At 48.4% G+C, this 23,894-nt stretch overlaps 1 protein-coding gene across 6 annotated transcripts in view; it reads right to left on the bottom strand.

Annotated features, from left to right (window-relative positions):
• Positions 1-23,894, bottom strand: part of KANK4 (KN motif and ankyrin repeat domains 4) — an 84,452-nt gene that overhangs the window by 24,599 nt on the left and 35,959 nt on the right. For all 6 annotated transcript variants that reach the window (XR_012511214.1, XM_074376364.1, XM_074376362.1 and 3 more), the window contains 6 exons: positions 17,070-19,007; positions 15,687-15,798; positions 12,950-13,168; positions 11,455-11,542; positions 9,165-9,384; positions 3,957-4,099 (listed from right to left, as the gene is read on the bottom strand). Coding sequence is in view for 5 of the 6 variants with exons in the window: in XM_074376364.1 (XP_074232465.1) it covers positions 3,957-4,099; positions 9,165-9,384; positions 11,455-11,542; positions 12,950-13,168; positions 15,687-15,798; positions 17,070-19,007 (2,720 nt within the window). In the remaining variant the exon portion in view is untranslated. The remainder of the gene's footprint in view (positions 1-3,956; positions 4,100-9,164; positions 9,385-11,454; positions 11,543-12,949; positions 13,169-15,686; positions 15,799-17,069; positions 19,008-23,894) is intronic.

Here is a 23,894-nt window from a genome sequence, read left to right as displayed (position 1 = left end):
GGTATTGCAACCTGTCAGTCTCTCTCTTTCTCGTGGACTGTGACATCTTTGAGGGCAGGGACTAAATCTTTTTCATCTCTGTCTCTTCAGGACCTAGCACCAAGTATGGGCTGATAAATGTTGAATGATGGAAAAAATGAAGGGTTGAAAGCTTTAGTACCATGGCTTCTTATGGCCTCTCCCAGCCTAACTTCCCCAAGGAAGACTTGGGCTGCTCTTAACGCCCCTGGTATTTTCCATTTAATGACACCCAGAACGCTCTTGTCTCAACAAGGTCCCTGTTGGCATGGTCCTGGGGTCATTTCTAGTCCATAGCCATTGACAACAATCTTTCACATCCCTGTGCTCATCAGTGCATGAGGCAAGGGGTTAGACTCAGAAAGCGAGACCAAACTCTGGTCCTCCTGTTTCCTAGTGTGTGACCCAGGCCACGTCACTTGTCGTCCCTGAATCTTCGTCTTTCTTTTCTCAAAAATTAATATGACCATGATCTGTCCTGTATCCCTCACAGGGCTTTGGTGAAAATCAAATGAGATAAAGGATGTGAATATAATACTGTGTGGCAGTAATTTTTCTGATTACAAATTGACCATCATTTCTCATTGATTTTCCTGTATATACGTAGTCCTCTCATACGACTTGATTATGTATTTCTCCCAGTTCTCTCCTGGTCCCAGGCATCTCTGATGGGCCAGGCTTTGTAAGGTTGTGAGAACGAGGCAAGGACTATGCTTCCCCTCCTTTCAGATCCCCTGGGACTCTGAGCACCCTGTCTTACACATAGAACATGTTGGCTGATGTGTTCACTGATTAGAGCTCCAATCTGCAGTCACTGATGGATTATGCTTCCCTGCCCAGAGCGCTGGGGCTTAGAGAAAAGAAAGGGGGTTGTCACCAGAAAAGCCCTGGCTCTGCCATACTACTTAGGTGGTTCCGGACAAGTTAACCTCTTGGTGACTTTTTCTGATCTGGTAGAATATCAATGCTTAATGATACTACCTGCCTTATGGGGTTAGTGTGAGACCCGAGTGGGTCACAAATGCTGCGTAAGTGTCGGCTGTTACTGTCATTATGAGCATTACAGACAATGCCTGACCATCCCAGGATGTGGGAATGTATCATTAGGTGTCCCGGTTCCCCACTTCTCTGGAACGCAGACAGACCTTTCCAGAGAAGCCTGTTTGCTCTTCGGTTTGCTTATACTCAGCCCTGAGGTAATGCTTGTTTACCGCACTAACCAGACCATACATTTCCCTCCAGACTCCTCTCTCCGAGTGGTATTAAAGACAGATGACATATGCAGATGTCTTCCTGTCTGCCCCCTGCCTGACTTGGGGGCCCTTCCTTCCTCACCTCCCTCCTGGTCCAGTTCTATACAATTTAATTCAACAACCATTTACAGAGAGCTGCTACAGGACAGGCACAGCGCTGACCCTGGAGATACAGAGAGACATAGCAGCTTAGCCCAGGAAAGTCCCGGCCTCCCGACTTCTCCTATTTAACTCAGTACCTGCAGCTCTCTTCCTATGTAAAGACCCCAGAGGGAGCTGAAGGGAGCAGCGGCAGCATGAATTGCCATCCCTCCTTGGTGACCTGGGATGCGTCCCTTACTCTCCTAGAGCATCGGTTTCTCTTCTATAAGAAGAGCATTGTTTTGTTTTTAATTGAAGTATAGTCAGTTTACAATGTTGTATTAATTTCTGGCATACAGCATAGTGATTCAGTTATATGTGTATATTCCTTTTCATATTCTTTTTCATTATAGGTTATTACAAGGTATTACTGTGCTGTACAGTAGGACCTTGTTTATCTATTTTATATATAGTAGTTAGTATCTGCAAATCCCAAACTCCCAATTTGTCCCTCCACCCCTGCCCCCTTCCCCCCTGGTAGCCATAAGTTTGTTTTTGAGTCTGTGAGTCTATTTCTGTTTTGCAAATAAGCTCATTTGTGTCATTTTTTTTTAGATTCCACATGTAAGTGATATCATATGGTATTTTTCTTTCTCTTTCTGGCTTACTTCACTTAGAATGATGATCTCAAGACTCATCCATGTGCTGCAAATGGCATTATTTTATTCTTTTTTATGGTTGAGTAGTGTTCCACTGTATAAATATACCACAGCTTCTTTATCCAGTCATCTGTTGATGGACATTAAGGTTGCCTCCATGTCTTGGCTATTGTAAATAGTGCTGCTATGAACATTAGGGTGCATGTATCTTTTTGAATTAGAGTTTTCTCCACTTATGTGCTCAGGAGTGGGATTGCTGGATCATAGGTTAAGTCTATTTTCAGTTTTTTAAGGAATCTCCATACTGTTTTCCATAGTGGTTGCACCAAACTACACTCCCACCAGCAGTGTAGGAGGGTTCCCTTTTCTCCACACCCTCTCCCGCATTTATTATTTGTGGACTTTTGAATGATGTCCATTCTGACTGGTGTGAAGTGAGACCTCACTGTAATCTGGACTTGTGTTTTGTGGGTAATCAGTGATGTTGAGCATTTTTTCACATGCCTGTGGGCCTTCTGTACGTCTTAATTGGAGACACATTTGTTTAGGTGTGCAGCCATTTTTAATTGGGTTGTTTTTTGTTATTGAGTTCTATGAGCTGTTTGTATGTTCTGCCAATTAAGAGAAGGGCATTGATTTTGAGCATTTCCCCCTCAAGAGGGCCAATTTAGAAAAAAATATTTTAAATGCCTATTTAATTAAACATTATTTAATATGAAAACAGCTTTATTGAATCCTATGGACTAGGGGCTATAGGTGGGTGAAAATACTTTGAAAACCAAAAAGTAAGCTACAAGTGTCTGTTGCCTGCCATCAACAGGATTGCTACTATGTGAAGTGTGACAAGTGACTGCCATCAGGTTAGGCTACTGTCTGCAGTCACTTTGGGGTGGCAGTGGAAAGTGGAGTTAAATATATCATTGGAGGACAATTTTCTACAAGTCTCTTGGATTTCTGCACATCTTGTGAGTGAGATGCTCTCTGGCCTTTTGTTCTACGCTGCCTTTTTAAGGATGTATGTACAGTGAACAGCCTTGGGAGACAGAGAGTCTCCTCCAGCACAGATGGCAGACATGCTTACTATCCAGGATAAAAGATTCAGGTTTCCTAAGCCCAGGGTTCCTCTCCAGTAACACAACCCACTCTGGGCTCAGGGATCCAGCGCTCCTCATACCGCCAGCTGGGAACTGGGAATTGGGAAGTGGTGTAAATACCAATGCTGTGACTACTGTTGCTGCTGTGAGTGATATACTGTCCTTTGTCCCTGTGTCCTCTGTCAGCATCCATGACACTGCGGCAGGCTACCTTATTAGCTTTAAGGTAGAGTAAAATCTCAGACCCTTCCTAGTTCTTGAGAGTTAGGCTGCATCTATGATCACTTGGGGGAAAAGGAGAGATGAATGCACTCTACTTGCTCTCCTACTGGGTAAAGACGGGCAAGTGGCCTTTTGAGGTGTTCCCATTGTTCCATATGGAGCCTGTCTAACTCCAAGCCCTCCTGGCTAAGGCTCACATCCCTGCTCTGTGTTCTCATGTAGAAGAGCCCAGAAGCTCAACAGGGATGCCCTAGCCCTCTGAACTGCTCCGTAACTCGTGATCAAGGTGGATCACCCACAGGGGCTTCCTAGAGCAGCTAACTAGCAAATGACTTCTCAAGATGCTCACTGTGGGAACGTTCAGTTTGAGGAGTTTGCCCAGATGGAATTTGCCCAGTTCCAGACTCAGACACAGATTACAAGCTCATTGACCTCTGTCCCAGCCTGTCTGGGTCTCAGGAGGCTTTGAGGAAACCAAGAGTTCAGGCTTTGGACAGATGACATTTGCAGGGCCCAGCCTTCTCGAGTTAAAAAGGATGGATCTGCACAGAATTTCTCACCTGACTGGCATAATAAAACTGGGATGTGCCCACATCCATTAAAGAGGAGATCATGTTCACAGCTCCTACCTGAGTAGCTTGGATGTTCACATTTCCTTCTCTTAAGAGCTTCCAGACGACAGCCATGTCTTCATCGGTCTCTGCAGAAGCCAAGGGAGTGATCATCACGGCAGTGTAGCCAGCTCTGTTCTGATGGTCCACGCTGCAGACACCTGCAAGAGACGCACAGAGGCTGGAACAGCTCCCGAGGGGCTGGAAGCCTGTTCAGTGGGACACTGCCTGACGACTCAAGGGCCATGGAATAGAGCAGTCCTTTCTCAGCGGTGCAACCTATATTCTACATTTTTAGCAGTCTTTAACATTGGCCACTTTTCTGAGGATACCCAGCAAGAAAGGTCCACAGCAGAGTCAGAGATGACCAAGGGGGCCAATGACCTTGACTTTATTTCCTAAACCAAAGCACATTGTCCCCATTTTACAGATGAGGACCCTGAAGGTCAGTGAAGCTACATCAACTGCCCAAGTAAGAAAAGGTGAGACCAGGACTCAGGTCTGTCCGGCTCTAGAACACACCACTCAGGTGGCCTCACATCACCCACTGCCGTGCACTTGAGGTTTGCTCTGTGTCTGTAGCTCTTGAGTCACTGGCTGTGGTTGTAGGTCCTTTTCAAAGGCCTAGTGATATCTCGTGCAATGTACCAGGGGACATGAGAAATGCCATGGGATAGACAGGAAATCTTCCAGGAATAACCATCTCATTTGAAAAATGAGCGGGAAAAACTCTCCATAAATTTTTATATCAAAGCAATTAATATACATTTCACAATGGAATGAAAAACTGGCATTTAAAAAAGATAAAGTATTAAATAAGAACTCAAAAGAGATTTCTATTTTGTAACTCATATCCCTCTCCACCAAAGGAGATGCAGGAGACCATCAGCCTGTTATCTGTTGTCTGGAGGATCCCACCTCTAATGGGTGGTGCTATGTGGAAAACCCAATCTTCCCTGTACTGATGCTTGTGGGAAAAATCTGTGTGTGTCTTTTGGACAATAATAAAACTATCTCAGCAGAGCTAGTCTGAGACTTTCTTAGCACTGCTTCTGAAAAATGGGGATAATAACAGAACCCACAAGGTTACTGTGACACTTACTGAGTTAATGTATTAAAAGCACTTAGAACAGAACCTAGCACATAATAACACTCAATAAGTGTTAACTGCTATTACTATTACTGTCCAGAATGGTATTTTTGTCTTTATGTCCTTATTACTTTGCTCATGAAGACATGGATATTCATTGTAACAAATCTGGTTTATCACAAAATGTCAGTTAGGGTTTCTTGTAAGTTCTGCAGGAAGAAGAAAAAACCCAATCTTTGTCTGACGTTCCCTCCACCCCACCACAACCAATTTTTCAGAAATGATCATAGTAAGACCAGGATGCCAGTAGATACGAAAACTAGTTGGGCTCATTGATCAGCAATTTTCTTCCTAAAGCCTCTCTGAGCATCATGACCAGCTGGGCTGTGGAAGCCGAGTGATGACTCTATGCGTCACCCCACGGCTCTGTCCTGAAAAAGATGGGAATGTTTGCATTGCCTTGTTAAAGGCTTTCACATTTTCACCCCATGACTATTTTATTTTGCTTTTAAGAGGTGTAAACGAGCCTCATGTTATGATTCTCTATACTCTCTTCAGGAACTTGACCTATAACTCAGTGGAGTGAGGACGAGCTCCTCCCCAGGGGCTTTCACAGTAGATGCTTCTGAGCAGCTCCAGGGAGCAAACCAACCCTCCCTGGAGGCAAGAGGAAGGCTCTTGACTGAGCATCCTCCAACTCAGCAAGCTTCCCCCTCTGCAGGGGTGTCCTGGCAAAAAAAAAGAAAAAAAAAATAGAGGATGCATCATCAAGGACTGAGCTGGTGGAGGTGCACCTGTGGCTCTAGTCTCAGTAATGATGAGTCACTTCTGTGCAGCCCTTTATGGTTTGTAATGGGCTTTCTGGATGCTTTGCAACTGGCTGGGAAGGGAGCCCAGTTTGGAGTGGGACGGATCTGTCCTCCTCAACACCCCTTCTGCAGGGAGGGAAAGGAATGGCACTTGCGGACCATCTCCCCAGCCCCACTTCATTCTTTATGCTTGTGGCTATATAGCTGTTTCAGCATGTTAAAGGGAAGAACTTCCAATCCATTTTAAGGTTGACGAGTATTGACTGGATTCTCAGAAAACATCAGCAGAAATTTATAACAACCAAATCAAAGCTGGCCTGGAGGACTTCTAGCAGGCTCCAAGTCTGTGAGCTACCTAGAGATGAAGGTGCTACATTACGAATCTTTAGATTTGTTGTGCACGTGATAGGTGCTCCTAAGCCTCATGGGGTCCGTGGAACCTAGTTTGGAGTAGCAGAAAAAGCCCAGATTGGGAGGATGACAGATTATGGTTGGAATTCTGGCTTAGCTACCTGCTGGCTCTGTGACCTTGACCATATCACCTGACCTCTCTGAGCCTCAGTTATCTCACTTAGAAAATGCATTACATACCTGCTTCACATGGCAGGGCAGCTCTGCGTCTGCGCTGGAGAAGGCACTCAAAAAGCAGTGGGCGTTGTCACTCGTGTTCTCAAATGAAAGGCCCCAACACTGAACACAGCAGACGGAACACAGAGGCACGCTCCTTTAATTCCGCACCTTTCTCAGTTGAGCTACCACTTTTATGGTATCCATGAATCCATGGAAAATGTTAGAATTGTAACTTCCCCTTGCCCTGATGATGTGGGAGGCAGAAAGACCTTTAGGCTGTCATTATGGACATCACCTGTCCATGCAGGTGAAGAGCCTCAAGGCTGCTTAATGGAATTTTACAGCATGGAAGTTTACTAGAGTTCAACCTAGCTCCCAGGAGTCATCCATCCACTAATTCATCTAACAAATAATTTCACCCACCATGAGCCAGGACCTGGTCTCGGTGCCGGGGAGACTGAAAGGAACGAGAGAGAACACAGCCTCCCTTGGTTAACTTCAGTGCGTTCTGTTAGAACTCAGATAGAAGTGACAAGTCAAGATCATCCACAGAAAGACACAGGGTGTTCTGCTAGAGAGATGGCCAGCCACTGCAGATGGAGTCACCAGGAAGCCTTCTGAGGTGGCATCTGAGCTGTGACTTGAATGATAAGATGGAGCCAGTCATGAGAAGAGCTTCATGGAAAAGGGTCCAGACAGGAAGAAAATGCAGAGGTCCCGAGGAGGGAATGAGTGTGGTGAGTGTGGGGCCACGCGGCTGGAGTGGAAGAGAGGAGTTTGCATAGTGGTGCAGAGAGAGCAGAGCATCCCTGAAGGCCGGGCTGAGGAGCCGCCTTCCGTTCAGTGGGAGGGACTTGAGCCCCAGGGACAAGATCCAATTTGGGGGAAAGCAGTGGGATGTGGAATTCAGACTTCCTGATGCCTGTTAAACTTCCCCTCCAGCCTCCTAAATCAGGGTTACAGATCTAGCACATGCCGATTCCTGGATGCCACGGCATCGGACTTCAAACCCCAGCAACACACTTAGTCATCGTGTGATCCGGAGCACATCTGTTGACTTTCTGAGTGCCTGACTTTCATCATCCATAAAACAGGGATAACCATCCTCATAATAGGATTATTATGAAGATTAAATGGGATCTCAGGTGCCAGATGCCTAGCAGATGGCCTAATCTGCGGAGGTCCTTGGGGGTTTTATGCCTCTTCGAGGTACCCTCCTAGATATTCCTCATACACCCTCCCTAAACTCATTAATGACATTCGACTGGGATCCACACACCTTCAGTCAGTCCCATCCTGCCCCTGTCCAAACCGTCACTCCCAGGCTGCTTGATGTCGTCACACACTCTACGGAAACTCCACTGTAAGCCCTGTGGTGTCATCTCGGCAGACACGTAGTTCTTTGACTGTTAACCCCCCTTCCCAGTGCCTGAGAAGATTCGGGCCATTTGCAATGATTCTCCACCAGAGGGAAGAGTCTGCCTTCCCTCCAGACTTCAAACAACTAAGAACCTAATGCTCACTTCCCTTCCCTCTCCAACATCTCTCTGAACCTTCACCCACCCTCCCTTCCCTTTGCTTCCATCTCAGAGGAATAAACATTCCAGAAGCTTTCCTAGGCTGACCTCTGCTGCCTCTGCTGCGGATTTCAGGTTCTTCTAGCACCTCCAGCACCTTGCTCATCAAGCATCTTCTCGCCTTAGTATCTTTAATCTCGCTCTCTTTCTTTGTCTCTGTTTCCCTGTCTGTCTCTGTCTCTCTCTGTGTCTCTCTCTCTCGGATTCTTCTTCTCAGCCAACAAACATATTCAGGTCTCCTCTATCCTTCAACACACAAAAGTAACTCCACAAGCTCTTCTGCCTTCTTCAGCCACTCCGCTGTATCACTGCCTTCCCTGGCCCATGCATGCCACTCCTTTAGCCTCTGCAATCTGGACTCCTCCCAACAACCCCTTGAAACAACTGTTTCCAAAGTCACCTGTGATCCCTTCCCAAACCCGCCAACCCGAGGCATCATCCTTCAGAGACACCACCACACAGCATCTGACCCAGTGGGAATGATCTTCTTTCTTCTTGGACATTTCCTTCACCGGCCTGGGACTTTTCTCTGTCTGCCGGAAACTACCCATTGCAGTGCACCTTCCCTGCTCTCCAAACAAGATATTGTCTCACTTCTTTTGAGTCCTGAAATCACATGCTGTACCTCTCTCTTGTGAGCCATCACCCTGCTCCATCCAGACAATCAGGCTATCAGCTCCTGGGAAGCAGAGGGCTCATACTGAGCTCACCTTGGCACCCCTGGTGGTAGCCAGTGTGGATGTCCCACGTAGTCCACAAATAAGTAATGAAGGATAAATGAATCAAATTGAGTCAAACGGATCAAATGGAACCACTGCCTCTGTTAAAAAGCACTTAAGAAGATGGTAACATGTGACCTTTACTAGAGGCAGTGCGGTAAAGCTCTGGAGTCAGACAAATCGAATGCAACGTCTGACTCTACCTTTTACCAGCGCTGTGACCTGAGCAAGTTTTATAACTCTCTGAGCCCCAGTTTCCTCAACCCTAACATGAGAATAGTAATACCATCACAGGAGTGTCGTGAAGAGTAAACGATATAATAAAGGCAAAACGGTCTAGCCCAGCTCCTAGAATACAGGGGGAACTCAGAGCAGTGACGAATCTCCTTGCTGGAAGGAAGCGGGAACGGGAACTGCCCCTCTCGGAGGGACCAGACCGCAGAGATGCAGTCATTTCTGACCTGTCTCCAGCAGCAGCCTCACGATGGAGAAGTTGGAGTGCGACACGCTGTAGTGAAGAGCCGTGTTCCCGTTGCCATCAGCCAGGTTGACGAGCAGCTTTAGCAAGTGTGGGGAGTGAGGCTGCACCCCGCGGAGGTAGGCGGCCACCACATCAGGGCTGGATGACTTCCGGCTGGAGACGCGGAACCACTCTTGACTGATGGTGTTCAAGCTTTGCCTCTGAAATACCAACAGATTCCAATGCCAGGAGGTTACCTACCCGGGGTGCTCCGGCTAGAGTGTTAGTTTCCACCAGGAAAAGTCAGCTTTGGAGGCTTCCACTTTTATCCCTTCCACTCTCTCCACCCCTCCACGTGATTTACTCCTGGAGGGCTCAGGGCTAGAGGGTGGGGATGCAGCAGCGCATTCTGAACCAGCGCGATCGCCCCCCCATGTGAGGTAGAAAGGAGCCCTGGGAGAGCAATGCAACAGCCAGTAACATGGCACCTTGCTAGGGGCAGTTTGAGTCTCCTGTACGCTTAGAACACCTCCCCTCTGTGCACAGGGTAACCATGACCCCCTCTTCCATGCGCATACACCAGCCTATGCTGACCCCAGCCCAGACTCCACTGGGGCTTTTGCATGTTTTTAACAGACCTAGCTGGAAAGTCACAACATTTTACTAATGGAAAAAATGCATGCTGAAAGCTAAGACAAACAACATGCCCGATTTATACTTGAAGTAAAACCCAAACAGATGTGCTTGAATTATTTTTGGCTTCTAAGCTTTGCTTGGACCTTCAGAGAAAATGGTTTAACAACCTGTGGCAGGACCCCACTATCTGCAGGATTCAGCTCCTTTGGAACCACAAATGAGGAGCGTCTCAGAGCAAATGACATCAACTTTGTGTGTAACATGACCTAAGTATTTAAAATGGAACGTGTTTAGATTATTCATCTAAAGGGAGGAGAAACGATGGGGCTGTGATGATCAGAAATGATTTCACTCTTATGCTGGACTTGGAGACACTAACCCCACAGGGCCAGGCTTAAGTCCTGGCTCAGCTGTGCAACTTTGGAAGTCGTATAACCTTCTTGAAACTAACTTGTCTTGTCTACAAAATTGGGGTGAAAAAAAGGCTAGATCCCTACCCTCCCACGGCTCTACAGAGTCAGATCCTTACACCACCTGCTTTATCTCTAAGGTGCGGGGTGGGGGCGGTGTCCTGTGCTCTGATCCTAACGTGGGTGTGGTGTCAGGTTTGCACACCCTCTGATCACTTTTCTAGGCAGAAACAGTGGAATCTTTTGTAGCTGAAACACTTTTATATATATCAGAATATCTCATTTACCCATGGAATCTTCAGGAGAATCTGGAGAAAGATCCTAATATTAAGGCACAGAATGGTAGATTTTAAATGAAGATCTAGGAAATAACTTCACTCTATCATCCACGGAAGAATAAGTAACAGCGGTTTTAATCAATAACCACATCACACGTTGGTTCTTTAACAATCTGGGAACAAGTCATTTGCCAAATCAGCTAAGATAAAACACCGATGAAAATGGATTGGGCTGAATCGATCGTTTCTACTCCTAAGGCTTTTCTGCAAAGGGGAACAAAACGGGCTTTAAAAATGCTCTCAAGCTGTTAACATGCTGGGCCTTCGCAGTTGGTCTCACGACTTGGGAAAAAAGGGCCTGTACCGGTATTTCTCGATTTAAGTAGAAACTAATCATTACATGTTTAAATCTCCATGGGCCATGAAGGTGTTGGGCAGCAAACAGATGATTTTGTTGCTTTTGGTCCCCTGGCCCATAGGTACATTCTGAGAAAAACAGTAAAGACTGCAGAATTAAATACCAGGGCCTGAGGGGGTGAAGGCACACTGTCCATCACCTTCATCGTATTAATGAGGAAGCCGAGGCCCTGAGCGTTGAACTGACTTGCCCCACATCCCACAGGTAGCAGTCCTGGGAACAGAACCCACGGTCCTCTCAATGTGCAAGGCAGTTTGGAGTCTAAGCCACAAACAGTTCTATGATGCATTCAGGCTGTGACACCTGATGACACTTGGTAGATACCTCTGAGCACCAGGCCTGGCTCCTGTGCACATGCACGGGATCCGCTTTCTCAGCACAACACGTCACCTTAGACAGCAGAATTTGGGCAGGTGAGAGAGAGCACCCAAAGGAGAGGGGCCCCTGCGAGCACACCCACACCTCTGGCACAGGACCCCAGTCACCCACTTGGAACTAACAGCTTAAACCGTACAGAAACCTTTACACAACAATGAAAAATCAAAGTACCAAGAGCTGGTCAGTGGTCATCCCAGTATCCGGCAGATGTTGGCTCAATGCCCGGCATGCATTAAGGAATTCTTCTGAGGGTTTATATCTAAAGGAAAAAAAATTATATATGTATATATATTAGTCTCCATCTTGATTAAAAAAATAAAAGTCCCCTACCTTGACTTTCACACTCATCTTTCACTTCTCAGCAACTCAAACAAGCAAACTGGGCAACTACCCAGGGTCAGGGACATTCCTCAGAAATACGGGGTGAGTCCAGCCTCCTGACAGGGAGACTTGGCTTCTGAGCTCTTCTGAAGAGGGAGTCAAGCACAGGCCCTTTGGATCCTGCTGTTTTTGGGGGTGGGGAGTAGATCACCAAAGTGTTTTGGGGGCCAGGACCCCAACTGCCATCCCTGACCCGCCAGAAAAAGGGGGTTATCTTTCTGACTTTAAGGCCAACACTTTCTGCCTGAGTGACTTGAAAAATTCAAAGGACCCAATCCACAGCAGCCAGTTTCTTCAGGTCAGTCTTCCATGAAGGATACTGTAAGTGCTAACAGAGTCAATAAAATAAAAATCAACTAAGCCAGGGTGCTCTCAATGATATGCGCTCTTCCTGTGTTAGGATGAGGGCAGACTCAGCACTGACAGGCCTGGACTGGAAGCCGATGGCCCTGGTCACCAAGAAGCTCCTTCCAGGACTGCCACCCTGCATGGCAATCAGCTACCACTCATGGCTCATCACTCCTTCAGCAACCAGGCGGGGGATAGTGACTATGACAATGGTACTTACTCTTCTCTTTTCTCCCATTTATCAAGAGCCTACTATGTGGCAGGCTCTGCAGTAGGCACTGAACATACTTTTCCTCATCTAGTGCTCATATCAAACCTATCAGGTTGCTACTATCCACATTGTATAGGCGACTACCACTTAAGTACCTCGTCTAAAGTAACAACGTGGCAACCGTGGTAGAGTAGGATTTGAATCCAAGTGCATTCAACACCAAAGGCAGTATTCACCTCCTCATGCCACGTGATCTCCCATCACTTTAAAAGACAGGGTTAGGTCAGCCAATGGGAGAGGCAGAAAAAGGTGTGGGAGAATCGGAAAAGACGTGGGTTGAAACACCCACGCTGCTACCTGTGTCACTTAACTTCTCTAAGTCTCTGTTTCCTCATATGTAAAGCGGGCTTATAATAACTTCTACCTTACAGATTGTTAGAAGGATTACATCAAGAGAACACAGGGGAAGCCCTTCACATTTTCAGTGCTAGGACCATGTTAGCTTCATTCGCAGAGCTCTGTCTACAACAGCATGTCCCAGGAAGGCAAGAATAACATGTTTGGTTCAACCAGTGCACAGTACCTGGCAAAGAGTAGAAACTCAATAAATATTGGTGGATGGCTGGATAAATGAATTAACAAGTAAATGACTGGATAAAAGGGCAAATACAAGCCCTTGCCCTTTCTCAGAGGATCAAGTGCCCCATCTGGACCCATCTGACTCACCTCTCTGCCTTGGGATGGGGGAGCTCTTCCCCAGGCCCACTTTCCCGGTCTGTGTTGCTGGTGTCCTCGGGGATGCCCTGCCCCGCCTTGCAGCTGAGGTGGGCATCCTTGCCCGGCCTATGTTCTGGGCCATCACACTTCTTCTCAGCCTCGCTGTCAGACAAGTCCTCTGGGGAGCTGTCCTCACCGCTGGTCTCCTCACTCGAGGTGGTCTCATAGCTGGGGAAGGAGACAACGTCGCTCGTTCTCGCTTCCTGTCCAGTGCCCACGTCAACACAAGTGAGAACCAGGTGGGCTTTAGATAACTCTTCCCCGCTTGCTGGCCACGTCCTCCATTCTCTACACCTGGAGGCTTGGGCAAGGGGACGCCCAGGAACCTCACCATCAGAGAAACATGCTTTTAAGAGCTCTTGACTCTGACGTTGGAGGCCATGTGGGAGAAAAGGTAATTAACTAAGCTCTTTGCAAGGAACACACAAACAGCCCATGGCCTAACTGACCAAGGCATTCAGATGGTCCAGACAGCTAATCCAACGTTCTCATGAAAGCGTTTGCTTCTGGAATCCTAATGTCCTGCCCAGAGAGGGACCTACATGTAGGCAAACATCCCCCACGCCAGCCCTGCATTATCTGAACTGCTTGACCAATCTTGACGTCTCTGGGTGACAGTGAGACCTCCTCTGGGTCCCAGTTCTAGTGCAGCTTGCACCTGGCAAGGGAGGAACCATTTGTGTCTCCTCCCGGCAGGGTTGCATGGGATATGGGAACAGCTGGGATTCCTGAATCTAGCATTTGCCTTTCTCACTCTCTGTTTCAACCATGGCTTGGAACAACAAAAGTGAGGGCGTGGGCCACTTGACTTGTGGCCTTTCCTCCCCAGCAATGATCCTTATGTTCAATTATATGTGACTCTATTGAGGTGGCAGACCAGAGACCATGGAGGAAAGTTCTGGAAGATTTATTGATCCCTCTGCTGATGGTCAACAGGAGACTCCTAATGGAGGGTGATCCAGTTCAGATGAAGAATTCAGGTTCTGAGCCACTGGACACTGCCACAGAGACCAGGGGAGAAGTTCTACAGAAATGTACTGAGCACCTACTATGTGCCAGCCACTGTTCTAAATGCTATATCAAGGTCCCTGTCCTAACTGGGGCTTATATTCCAGTAGGGGAAGGCAGAAAATTAACATGTAAATGTTATATTCAGATAATGATGAGAACAATGAATAAAATAACAATTGGTCATTAAATAGCATGATGGGGAGATGGGCTGTGGGCTACTTTAATTAGAGCAGAAAGTTTAAAAAAAATTTTTTTTTTTTTAGAGCAGAACTTTTTAACATTGGCTATACGTTAGAACCCCCAAAGGAGGTTTAAAATTCCCAACACCTGTACTGCACCCAGGACTAATTAAACCAGAGTCTTCAGGGAGGGGACCCTTATGCATCGGTATTTTTTCAGGCTCCTCCAGGGTCTCCAAGATGCAGCCAAGTTTGACAACCACTGCATCACAGTGACACATTCAGAGGGATATCTGGGAGAGGAGCACTTCAAGCAGAGGGACCAGCAAACGCAAAGTCCCCAAGACAGGACTGACTCATTTGAGCACGTCTGAGGGAAGAAAGGCCGGATCCAGGGGTTGGGGATGAGGCAGACTGCAGCACAAGATGGACTTGCAGGTTTGGGTCCAGAGTGGGCACTGGTTCAGGCATTTAGGTAAGGGAGAGACAGGACCCGCTTTAGACTTTGAGATTAGGCTGATTTGCCTTTTTCTACACGAACTGGTGAAAGCTCAAAACAAAACGGTCTCTCCTCGGGCCAGTGTTGGATGTCAGCAGGAGTGGGAACAGCAACTCCCTATGACATTCCACTTCATCGTTTCTGCCATTTCCCTCACAGAAACTGCAACAGTAGTCACGTCATCCTCACTTAAATCTGGTGTCTTTCTCCTCCTCTGTCCCAAATGAGCAGAGGTTCCAACCTCTTCTGGGCCACCTCCCAGGCCTACCCCCGGCTGGGCCAGTGCACCTGCTTCAGGCTTTCCCAGCATCCTTGCTTCCTTCTCTACTAGAGTTCATCTCAGCAGGTCAGCATTCTCTCTTGACTTCTGACTCCCCTCTGCCCATGTCCACACTGTGAGCTAAAGGCAGGGACTATGATTTGACTTTTTTAATCCCTGCCACCTGACACCTCAATTGGTATTTAATAAACGTTTGTTGAATGACTGATCGCGGAAACATTCTAAATCCAATGATTTACTCTCTAGAATATATAAGGTCTGGTTTATGCTCTAAGTCAACAGACATGGGTTGTTTTCTTCATCCTAAAAAATGTTGGTTTGGTTTGCTGTAAATTAGTTAAAGGAAGGAAAAATTAAAAGGATGAAATTTGAAATTCAATAAATCAAGGGTTTGTCCTAGATTCAGTGTTGTGGTTCAGATTAAATGTCTCCCTTTAAGGGCGAGTGTGCCCCCAGACTCCCAGAAGGCATCTGGAATCCTGGCCCTTGGGGGACACCAAAGCCAAGACATATCAAAGCACAGGATCCAACAGACTACCCCAGCTGGCAAGGAGCCAAACACATGCAAACCCGAGAGGGAGTTTTAAAGGGCCATTGCAATTAATTCCCTTGAAGCAAAATGAAAAGCAGATGCTTCCCCTAGGGAAAGAGAGTGCTCAGGACGACAGCGGGATAGGGAGCGTGGAGGGCAGTCTGGGCTTCACGAGCGATGCTTACCCACCGTTAACCCCAACAAACTGAAGGTTCTTTTTGGTCCCATTACCTCCTGCACGGAAGCCATAGTCTTTCTTTTTCATTATGGATTTAAGGCTGGTCGACGGGGAGATCTCTAGGCAGACACAACATCACAGGTTAGAAAGACCTTGGGGAGGCCCCAGAGTGCAGCAGAACTGAGACTCTTGCTTTGCAGGGATACAGGTTGAAGGCGTGTGAAGAGGTAGAAAAGGGAACTAGATAAAGTAAATCAAATATTTTGAGGGTCCTCGAGGGGGCCCAGCCTTCTGGTCAATGCCTGCCAAACTGTTCCTGTTCCATCCACACAAACCCTCTGCGTGTGAATGACAGAGTAAGGTTACTGGAGCAGTCACTCAGAAGAACCAGGTGGGGTGGGTGCCACTGTTGTCCCTGTCTTAGTCTAGGGAAATCTGAGGCTCAGATGTACTCAGTGAATGGCAGAGCAGGGGCAGAACCTAGGTCTCCCCACCCCTGGTCCAGTACCCATCTCTGCTCATGGTCACCTCACTGGTCCTTCCAGGCTCAAAAGCCAGTTGACACTTGTGAGGTGGGCACTGAAAAGACATGAGCAAGAGCACAAAGGTACAGAAGGCAATCGCAGCGGGCAAGACTAGAACTAGCACCAAAATAATGAGAAAGCCGCCAGTTTGTGATCTGCAGCAGGAAGCAGACTCATGCTGCTGCCAGCTGAGCAAAGCAAAATATGGTTCCACTTAACTCAGCGGAGAAGAGTGTGTGATCTGTTACAAGAGGAAGTGCCACTCAGCCCAAGGGTCAACTTCCACATGTGAGTTTCACTCTATCTCCCTCTCTTTCTCTTACACACACACAAACACAGAGAGAAAATATTCAGTAGAGTATTTCAGCTCTCAATATAATGTTCCTACCAAACCAGGCTACAGAAACCCTCTCATGTGCAAGAACTGGGGAGGACCACAGGAATGCAAGAGCCCAGGAAACAATTAACGAAGGCAGAGGTTTAAAGCACTGACAGGCAGGGCCACTCTCCGCCCTCGGCATTGCCTTTGAGAAACGCAGATGAGAAGGAGGCACCCCTCTGGGTCCAGTGCCACAGTTTCAGCAAGTGTGGGCTGGGTTTCGGCTCCCATTTTCCCTCGGGCGTCTTAGTGCCCTATGCTATGCGTCTAGCTGTGCACGTGGCCCTGCAGTCAGTCTCAAGGTTAGAACAAGGACAATAGTAGGGGTACCAAGCCTCTACTGTTACAGAGATCTGTTTTTATTCCACTAGGTTCCTGGAGGTGTTAAAATATTTAAAAAAAAAAATGCATCCAGTTAAAATCCTTTCTCCCTTTGATTCGTCAAGTACAGGAGAAATGGTTCCCTGCCTCGGGCACCAATATTTACCCATCGGTGGGGAGGAAGAGGGGCCCGTGGGCTCCTTCTGGGGTGGAGCCTGGGCCGAGTAGGCGGACAGCAGCAGGTTGAGGGAGCTCTGTAGCTGGCTCTGAATGCTGCTGAGCTTGGAGGCGGGCTGTTTGATGGCGCGGGCCAGCTCCGGGTACCCGTGCTCCAGGCAGCTCCACTGCTCCTGCAGGAGCTCCTGGATCTTCTTAACGTACTGCCCAATAGTGGCATCAGTGGGTGAGCTTGGTGGCCTTCCCGGACGCTCCTTCCCCGGGAGCTCTGAACTGGCCTCCTCCCTCCCTGCTGGGGGGGCCTCTCTCTCGCTGCTCCCTGGAGAGCCTCCTGCTCCCCTAATCGGACCCTCGGCTCTCAACTGAGGGCCTCCCTCCTGCTCAGAGCCTGCTTCTTCGATCCTGAGCTCGGTGGAGAGGCAGCTATGTAAAGAGGGGGTGAGGACCATCTCCGGTCCTTGCGGCAGTGACAGCTGGGGTAGTGGCACAAGTTCTGCTGGACTCCGATCCCCCTGTTTGTGACTGTCCTGCCCCCACAGGAGGCTATTCCCCTCTTCCCCGGCCCCCCAGCTTTCAGATCCCATGCTGCTCAGAAGGTTGACCCCAATGCTCTTGTCACACGACTCGCTGGTCAAGAGTCCGTGCAGAGGGCCAGTGTTGACCATGGCGTCAGTCTGGCCCTGAGCGTCTTTGGTGCTTTTGTGACTAAGCTTTTCCACCAGTTGAGCTACAGTGCACTCTAGCTCTCCAATCCTCTGCCCTCTGGCCTTGATTTCCTCCTCCTGCCGCTGGAGGGCAGCTCTGACCTGGGCCAGTTCCTCAGTTCTTCCAGACAATTCGCCCTCAAGATCCGAGAGCCGCTGCTTCAGGCTGGAGATGCTGCCCGGATCCATGGGGGCAAGGCCCAGGCTTTCCTCCGTGACGCGGGTGCCGACGCTTCTCACGTCTACCTCCACAGGCGGCGGCGGCGGCGGGATCTCGCTGATGCTGAGTTCGATTTCTTCTAGGGGGAGCTCATTCTCAGGGATGGGTGACGGCAGGGGTGGGGGGCTTGGTGTTGGGGGGCCAGGGGTCGTGACCACCACCTCTGCTTCTCTGCTTTCGCGTTCGGCTTCTGCATCCTCTAGAACTACAAGCGCAGTCTGGGATGGGAAAGGAGGACTTGGGAGAGGGAGGTGATTTGGGGCCTCTTCTTCACCCTCTGGAGGCTCAGCCCCCTCCTGGACCCGCGCGGGAATCCCTGGCACCAGCTCTCCAAACTCCCTGACTTCTGGTTGGGTGGCTGCTCGCGGAGTGGCGTTGTGAAAACCTGCAAATCCTTCCGCGGGGCCAAAGGCTCCATCATAGACACCACCTTCACCCTGAAGTGGGGGGAGGACGGGTGGGGTGGGGGGGCCTGAGTTTAGGCTTGGGTCCTCTGAGGCCCTGTTTTGCAGCAGCGTGGCTGGCATGCTGGATGCTCTCAAAAGCTGGGGCCGTCCACTCCCGCAGGCGAGCTCGGCCACCCCTGGAGCAGCGGCCTCCAACTGCCTGGCGGTCTCGGCCAGCAGGGCCTTCCTGTGGTAGCTCACCCCGGTCCCGCTGGCCGCGGCCTGGGGGTGATCGCCGAGCGCCAGGGGCTGGGCTCGCTCTCCTGTCCCAAGCGACACCTTCCTCGGCACCATTGGGGACCAGTGTGGGTGGGAAGGAGCAGCGTGGGGACGAGCCCCGCCGTCGGGAAGGCTGAAATTTCGGGGCAAAGTGCTGAACTTGGCCTGCTTGGCCCTTCTGTGGATGGGAATCCTTTTGATGGTGTTCCCCTTCTCGATGTCATCCACGTACTTGAGGAAGTCCAGGTCTAAATGGAAGCCATATGGGGTCTCCACGGAGTAGGGGTGGCTCTTTGGAGGGTCCTTCTCTTCATCCCCCTGAGAAGACTGGTCTTTGGCTGGGAGACATAAAACATGTGAAAAAGAAGCACAACGTTAATGAGAACTACATGGCAGTGAGGCCTCATAGCTGTGATTTTTGACTTAACGTCCTCACATGAGCGTTTTTTCTAAATGTTCCAGCCTCTCAGTTATGCTGAGATGCTCACAGTCTTTTGCTGTGCTGAGAAGCCCTGTTATGAAATCGATGTGTACTTAGATGGTGTCTGCAAGGAAATAGACACAGAGAAGGGTTTCCAGTTTACTGTGTGTCATCTCTGTTACTGCTGTGGAATCAGCCTGCAGGTCAGCAAAATAGTCTTACACTGTTTTTCTGGGTTTAAGTCATGTAATGTCTGAATTGAAGTGGCTGGGAATTTGCCAAATCACAGGAATTAACTGATAATCATGAATATAGAAGTTTTGAAGAGATACACAATTGTCTCAATATTAAAGAAGAACCTTGCATGATTCAAATAGGCACTAGTAAATGTTGTTAAAGCCAGAGATATCAAGGAGTCATGCCTTCTACATCATCTAAGCCTCCTCAGAAGGCTGAGCCTCCAGGTACAGGAAGCTTGGAGAGAACCGGAACACATAATCATGCACAGCCTAAGCTCTTTCTCACCTGAAAGCTGCTTAGTGCTTAACAAACAAATTTTACTTTAAAAACTCATGCTAGTTAGGAAATACTACATCTTTCAAAAACTGGAAAAAGGAGGAAAATGGGACAATTAATGTCAAAAGGAACGTTGGCATACATCCTCCAAGAGAGGTGAGACTCATGATGTTTCAGGGCAGTCCAAAGTATTGGTGCGTATCATGATGAGAAAGTTCTCCATCGGGCCAAGGCACCACCGCTCGTGACTCCAACAGAGGACGCTAAGAACACATCAGTCCTTTGATTATTTGAATCCATAGGGATTGGTCTCCAAGTAGATTCTTCCTCAGGTTAAAGTCTTTGTTCCTTTGACGTTCCTTGTATGACACCCCTTAGTATCTCTGTGACATTATGCTAAATAGGCTTTGAAAATGCTGAGCTCAGGAGAGAACACTGGTGGAGAGCACAGAGGCCAAGAATACAGACTGGAGCCTGGTCTATGTCTCAGCTCAGTGACCCTGGGGAAACTGCTCAGCCTCCATGTGTCTCATCATCTATAAGATGGCAGTGATAACAGGTAAGATGAGATTGTGAGGACTGATTAATTAATATGTATAAAGTGTTTAGAACAACACCTAGCACATGATCGGCATTCAAGACATGCTCAGTATCATAGTTATCATCTTTGTGGACATCCAAACTATAGAGACCTAAAGCCCCATAAACAGAAGCTGATTTGCTGGGTACACAGCAGGGGCTCCACAAATTCTTTATGATTGACCATTTGATTCCAAGAGTAATAGGTCCTGGAGGCAAAAAGCAGGTTGGCAGTAATTCAGTTCACTTACGTCAACCACTATTTACTGAGCACCTGCGTTGGTCGCTAAGCTAGATCCTAAGGTCACAGAAATGAATCAGGCAGCCTTGCCCTCAAGTAGCCCTTTGGTCAAGTAGGAGAAACACCAACAAGCACGATGCAGTGTGACAAGGATGGTAACAGATACATGCTCCAGGAATAGTCTTCCTTCCTGACTTATTCACCAAGTTTCTCCAGAAAAATTTTCTTGGACTTAGAGGCTAATTCTGCCTTGGTTGGAGAGGGCTGACCTCACAAGAGTGATGTAAAACTGGGTGTTAAATGAATAAATAGCAATTTATCAGGAGAGCAAGAAGGTGAAAAACAGTGTAGCTATTTATCTCTAAGATGGCCATTATCAATTTCTACCTTCTCTAGACAAGCAAGGGAATCCTATATTGAAGGGTAGGGTCCATTTCTCCACCCTTTTGAATCTTTGACTCACAGACTGGCCTGTGACTGCTTTGACCCAAAGGAAATGGCAGAAGTGGCACTGGGAGAATTCCAAGAGTAGGTCATAAGAAGCCTGTAAGTTCCACCTGGGTCTCTTAGAATGCCCACTCAGTGGGAAGCCAGATGCCATGGAAGGAGTCCAACTTCCTCGAGATGGCCATGCTGTAAGCGAGCCCAAGCAGCCCCATAGAGGGGTCACGCGGACAAAGGGAGAGAGATGCCCAGCCAGCCTGAGCTGTCCCAGCCATCCTAGACCAGGTGCCAGGCGTGAGTGGAAGAACCTTCAGATGACTCCAGCCTCAGCCATCATCTGACTTCAATGAGAGGAGGGACCCCAAGTGGGAACCACTCAGCTGAGCTTGTGTTAATAATGCATGATTGTTTTAAGACACTATGTTTTGGGGTGCTTTGTTATGCAGCAAAAGATAGCCAGGACAGATTCCAGATGTATGTCGGAGAATGTGCAAATGCATTGAGGTGTGAAATTCCATCTCAGGTAGCTCAGGGTTCTGTAAATGCAGGTGATAATGGCTGGAACTTAAAGCGTGGAAGAGAAGGCTGAGGTGTAGAAAAAAACAAAATTGGAAAGGGCAGCAAGAGCCAGGTCAGGGAGCCACTTGTACGCACGCCAACAAGCTTTGACTTCACCCTCTAGGCAATAGAAGTCTTCAAAAAGTTTTATACAGGGAATGACTTGTGACAGTGAGCATTCTTGCAGAGGATTAGAAGAAGGACAAACCAGAGGCCTGAAGACCAGTTGGGAGACTCCTGACATGGTCAAGGTGAAAGAAGTTAAGGGAATGGAGGGAAGGGGGCAGGTTCATGAAGGGGTGCACTGATGGCATTATCTGGGGCACACACAGGGCCACTTTTCCCCTCAGAGTGATGACACATTAGAGCTGAGCTCTTCCCACTTGCCTGTCTGATCTGTCCTTCTGGCCGGTGCCACGTGCTTGGGGCACAAGAACTGTGCTTAGGGAAGTACAATTGTCTCCAAAGAACTAAAGAAGCCAACCAAACACATGAAGGCTGAACGCTTGAACACTGACACAATCAACCCCCTGGCCTCAGTGCTGAGGTAAGCCGCAGGGCTTGGGGCAGTTAGGTCACAACCGCAGCAGGGAGCAGGACAAGGTGTTGGTGCTGATCCACGGGATGGTCCGACTGGGCTCCAGGGCTTCTGTGCAGATACCTGGACTCCAGGCAGAGAAGGAGTAAACCCTGCTCCAGCACCCAACAAACTCCAGATAAGTTCCCATTCACCCACACACATTTTTACTAATCTGCTTTCCCCCAAAGAGGCACACTGGTCGTCTCAGTAAATGACAGCAATTGCTCGCTGCTCGTTTCCCAGCTGCACTCGACTATACACTTAGGCCTGCTGGTCCACTTAGCCTCCTGGATTATAGAGACAAGCCAAATAAGAGAGGAGATATTTGTCTAAAGTTAAATAGGGAGCAGATTTATGACCCAAAGGCAAAGAACTCTCCAAAGGAGAGACTGCATTATTTATCTGCTTATTGCCTCAATTCGGCAGATTTGCCCATTGGCCTCTGGGAGCAAGTCCAGAGGACAAATACAATAATAGCATCAAATAAGGAACAGCAGATTCAAAGGCAAAATCTTCCACAGGGGAGACTAAGGTGAACTTAAGAAGTCTGCGAGACTGAACATTTATCCAGGATGACGGGTTTAATAAGTGCCTTCCTAAGCTAGCACTATGAGGGTATCACACACACACACACACACACACACACACACACACACACACACACACACACACACACACCACACACAGTGCTGCGGTGCCTGCCACCCACCATTCAGCATTCCTTCTCTTTCCCCCAGTGCAAGAGGAATGCTAGACCTTGAATGAGGGAGCTTGATCTGATATGCTGGGAAATCTATGCTCACGTTAAGGTCTGCTCCTTTTAATTCTACCTGGTGATAGGTATGCAGGAGCTCAGAATTCCGGGCATTGGGCCAGGGCAAGAATTAATTAGGAGGACTGTCTCTGCTCAAAATGAACTTCAGATTGGATAAACCATCACACAGCCAAACTGGCTGGACTTGAACCCTGCTTTTGTCATCTCCGACCTCTGTGATTCTGGGCAAATTGTTTAATTTGCATATGCCTCTGTCTCTCCATCGGTAAGGTGGCGATAACAATACCTAACTCACAATGTGACTGTTAGCACGGATGCAGTAGAGAGCACGGCACAGGTTTGCAACAAAGGGACCAACCAGTAAGGGCAGGCTGGTTCTGAATGGGGCAGGGGGATTGGCTGACAATGCGCTCTCCCTGGAGTATTTAACTCTGTGTTAGGACAACAGCCTCGAGAGGGAGTGAGAGTCCAAGAAAATCATTCTGGAGAAACTGGGAAAACAAGTCAGCGGAGAAGGAAAAAGGAGGATATATGAGGCTCAGAGCTACCTAGAATTCCCTACAGAGCCTTGGTCTGAAAGCGCACCGCACAGGTCGCCAGACCCTTGGGAAGGGCTTGCAAACACAGGCATGAGCCTGAGTGACACGCAGACACGAGAAAAGGGATTAGAAGACAAGGGAGGGAGGGAGGTGCCACAGTCATTATCCTGAGGGACAATTGCAGTGGGGCAGGTCAGCGGCCCCATCAGAGGCATTTAAAGTGAGGGGAAAAGTCCAAAAGCCTATCCTCAGTGTCTGAAGGAAATGGGAAAAACAGAAACTAGAAAGTTTGGCCAGAAATATAACCGGAAAGACGGGGAATTAAATGAGCCTCTTCAAACGGCCAAGACAGCGGAAGCTTTTCCCTCTTCTGCCTTGATTTTGTGAGACGTGTGTGCCTGCAGGGAGGGCTGCCTTTCTTAGCTAGTTGTGGGCAGTCACGTGGAGAGCAGCTGTGCCGAGGATGCTGAGCGGGGACAAATGATGCAGGCAGAAATGACAGGCCCCGGGCACGAGGGGAATTAGCTGGCGTTCTATGGGACCACGTCCAGGGATGCTCTGAAAAGGCAGCT

Source organism: Camelus bactrianus, chromosome 13 (genome assembly GCF_048773025.1).
Source record: "Camelus bactrianus isolate YW-2024 breed Bactrian camel chromosome 13, ASM4877302v1, whole genome shotgun sequence".
NCBI lineage: Eukaryota > Metazoa > Chordata > Mammalia > Artiodactyla > Camelidae > Camelus > Camelus bactrianus.
This window is presented reverse-complemented; position numbering and strand designations above follow the sequence as displayed.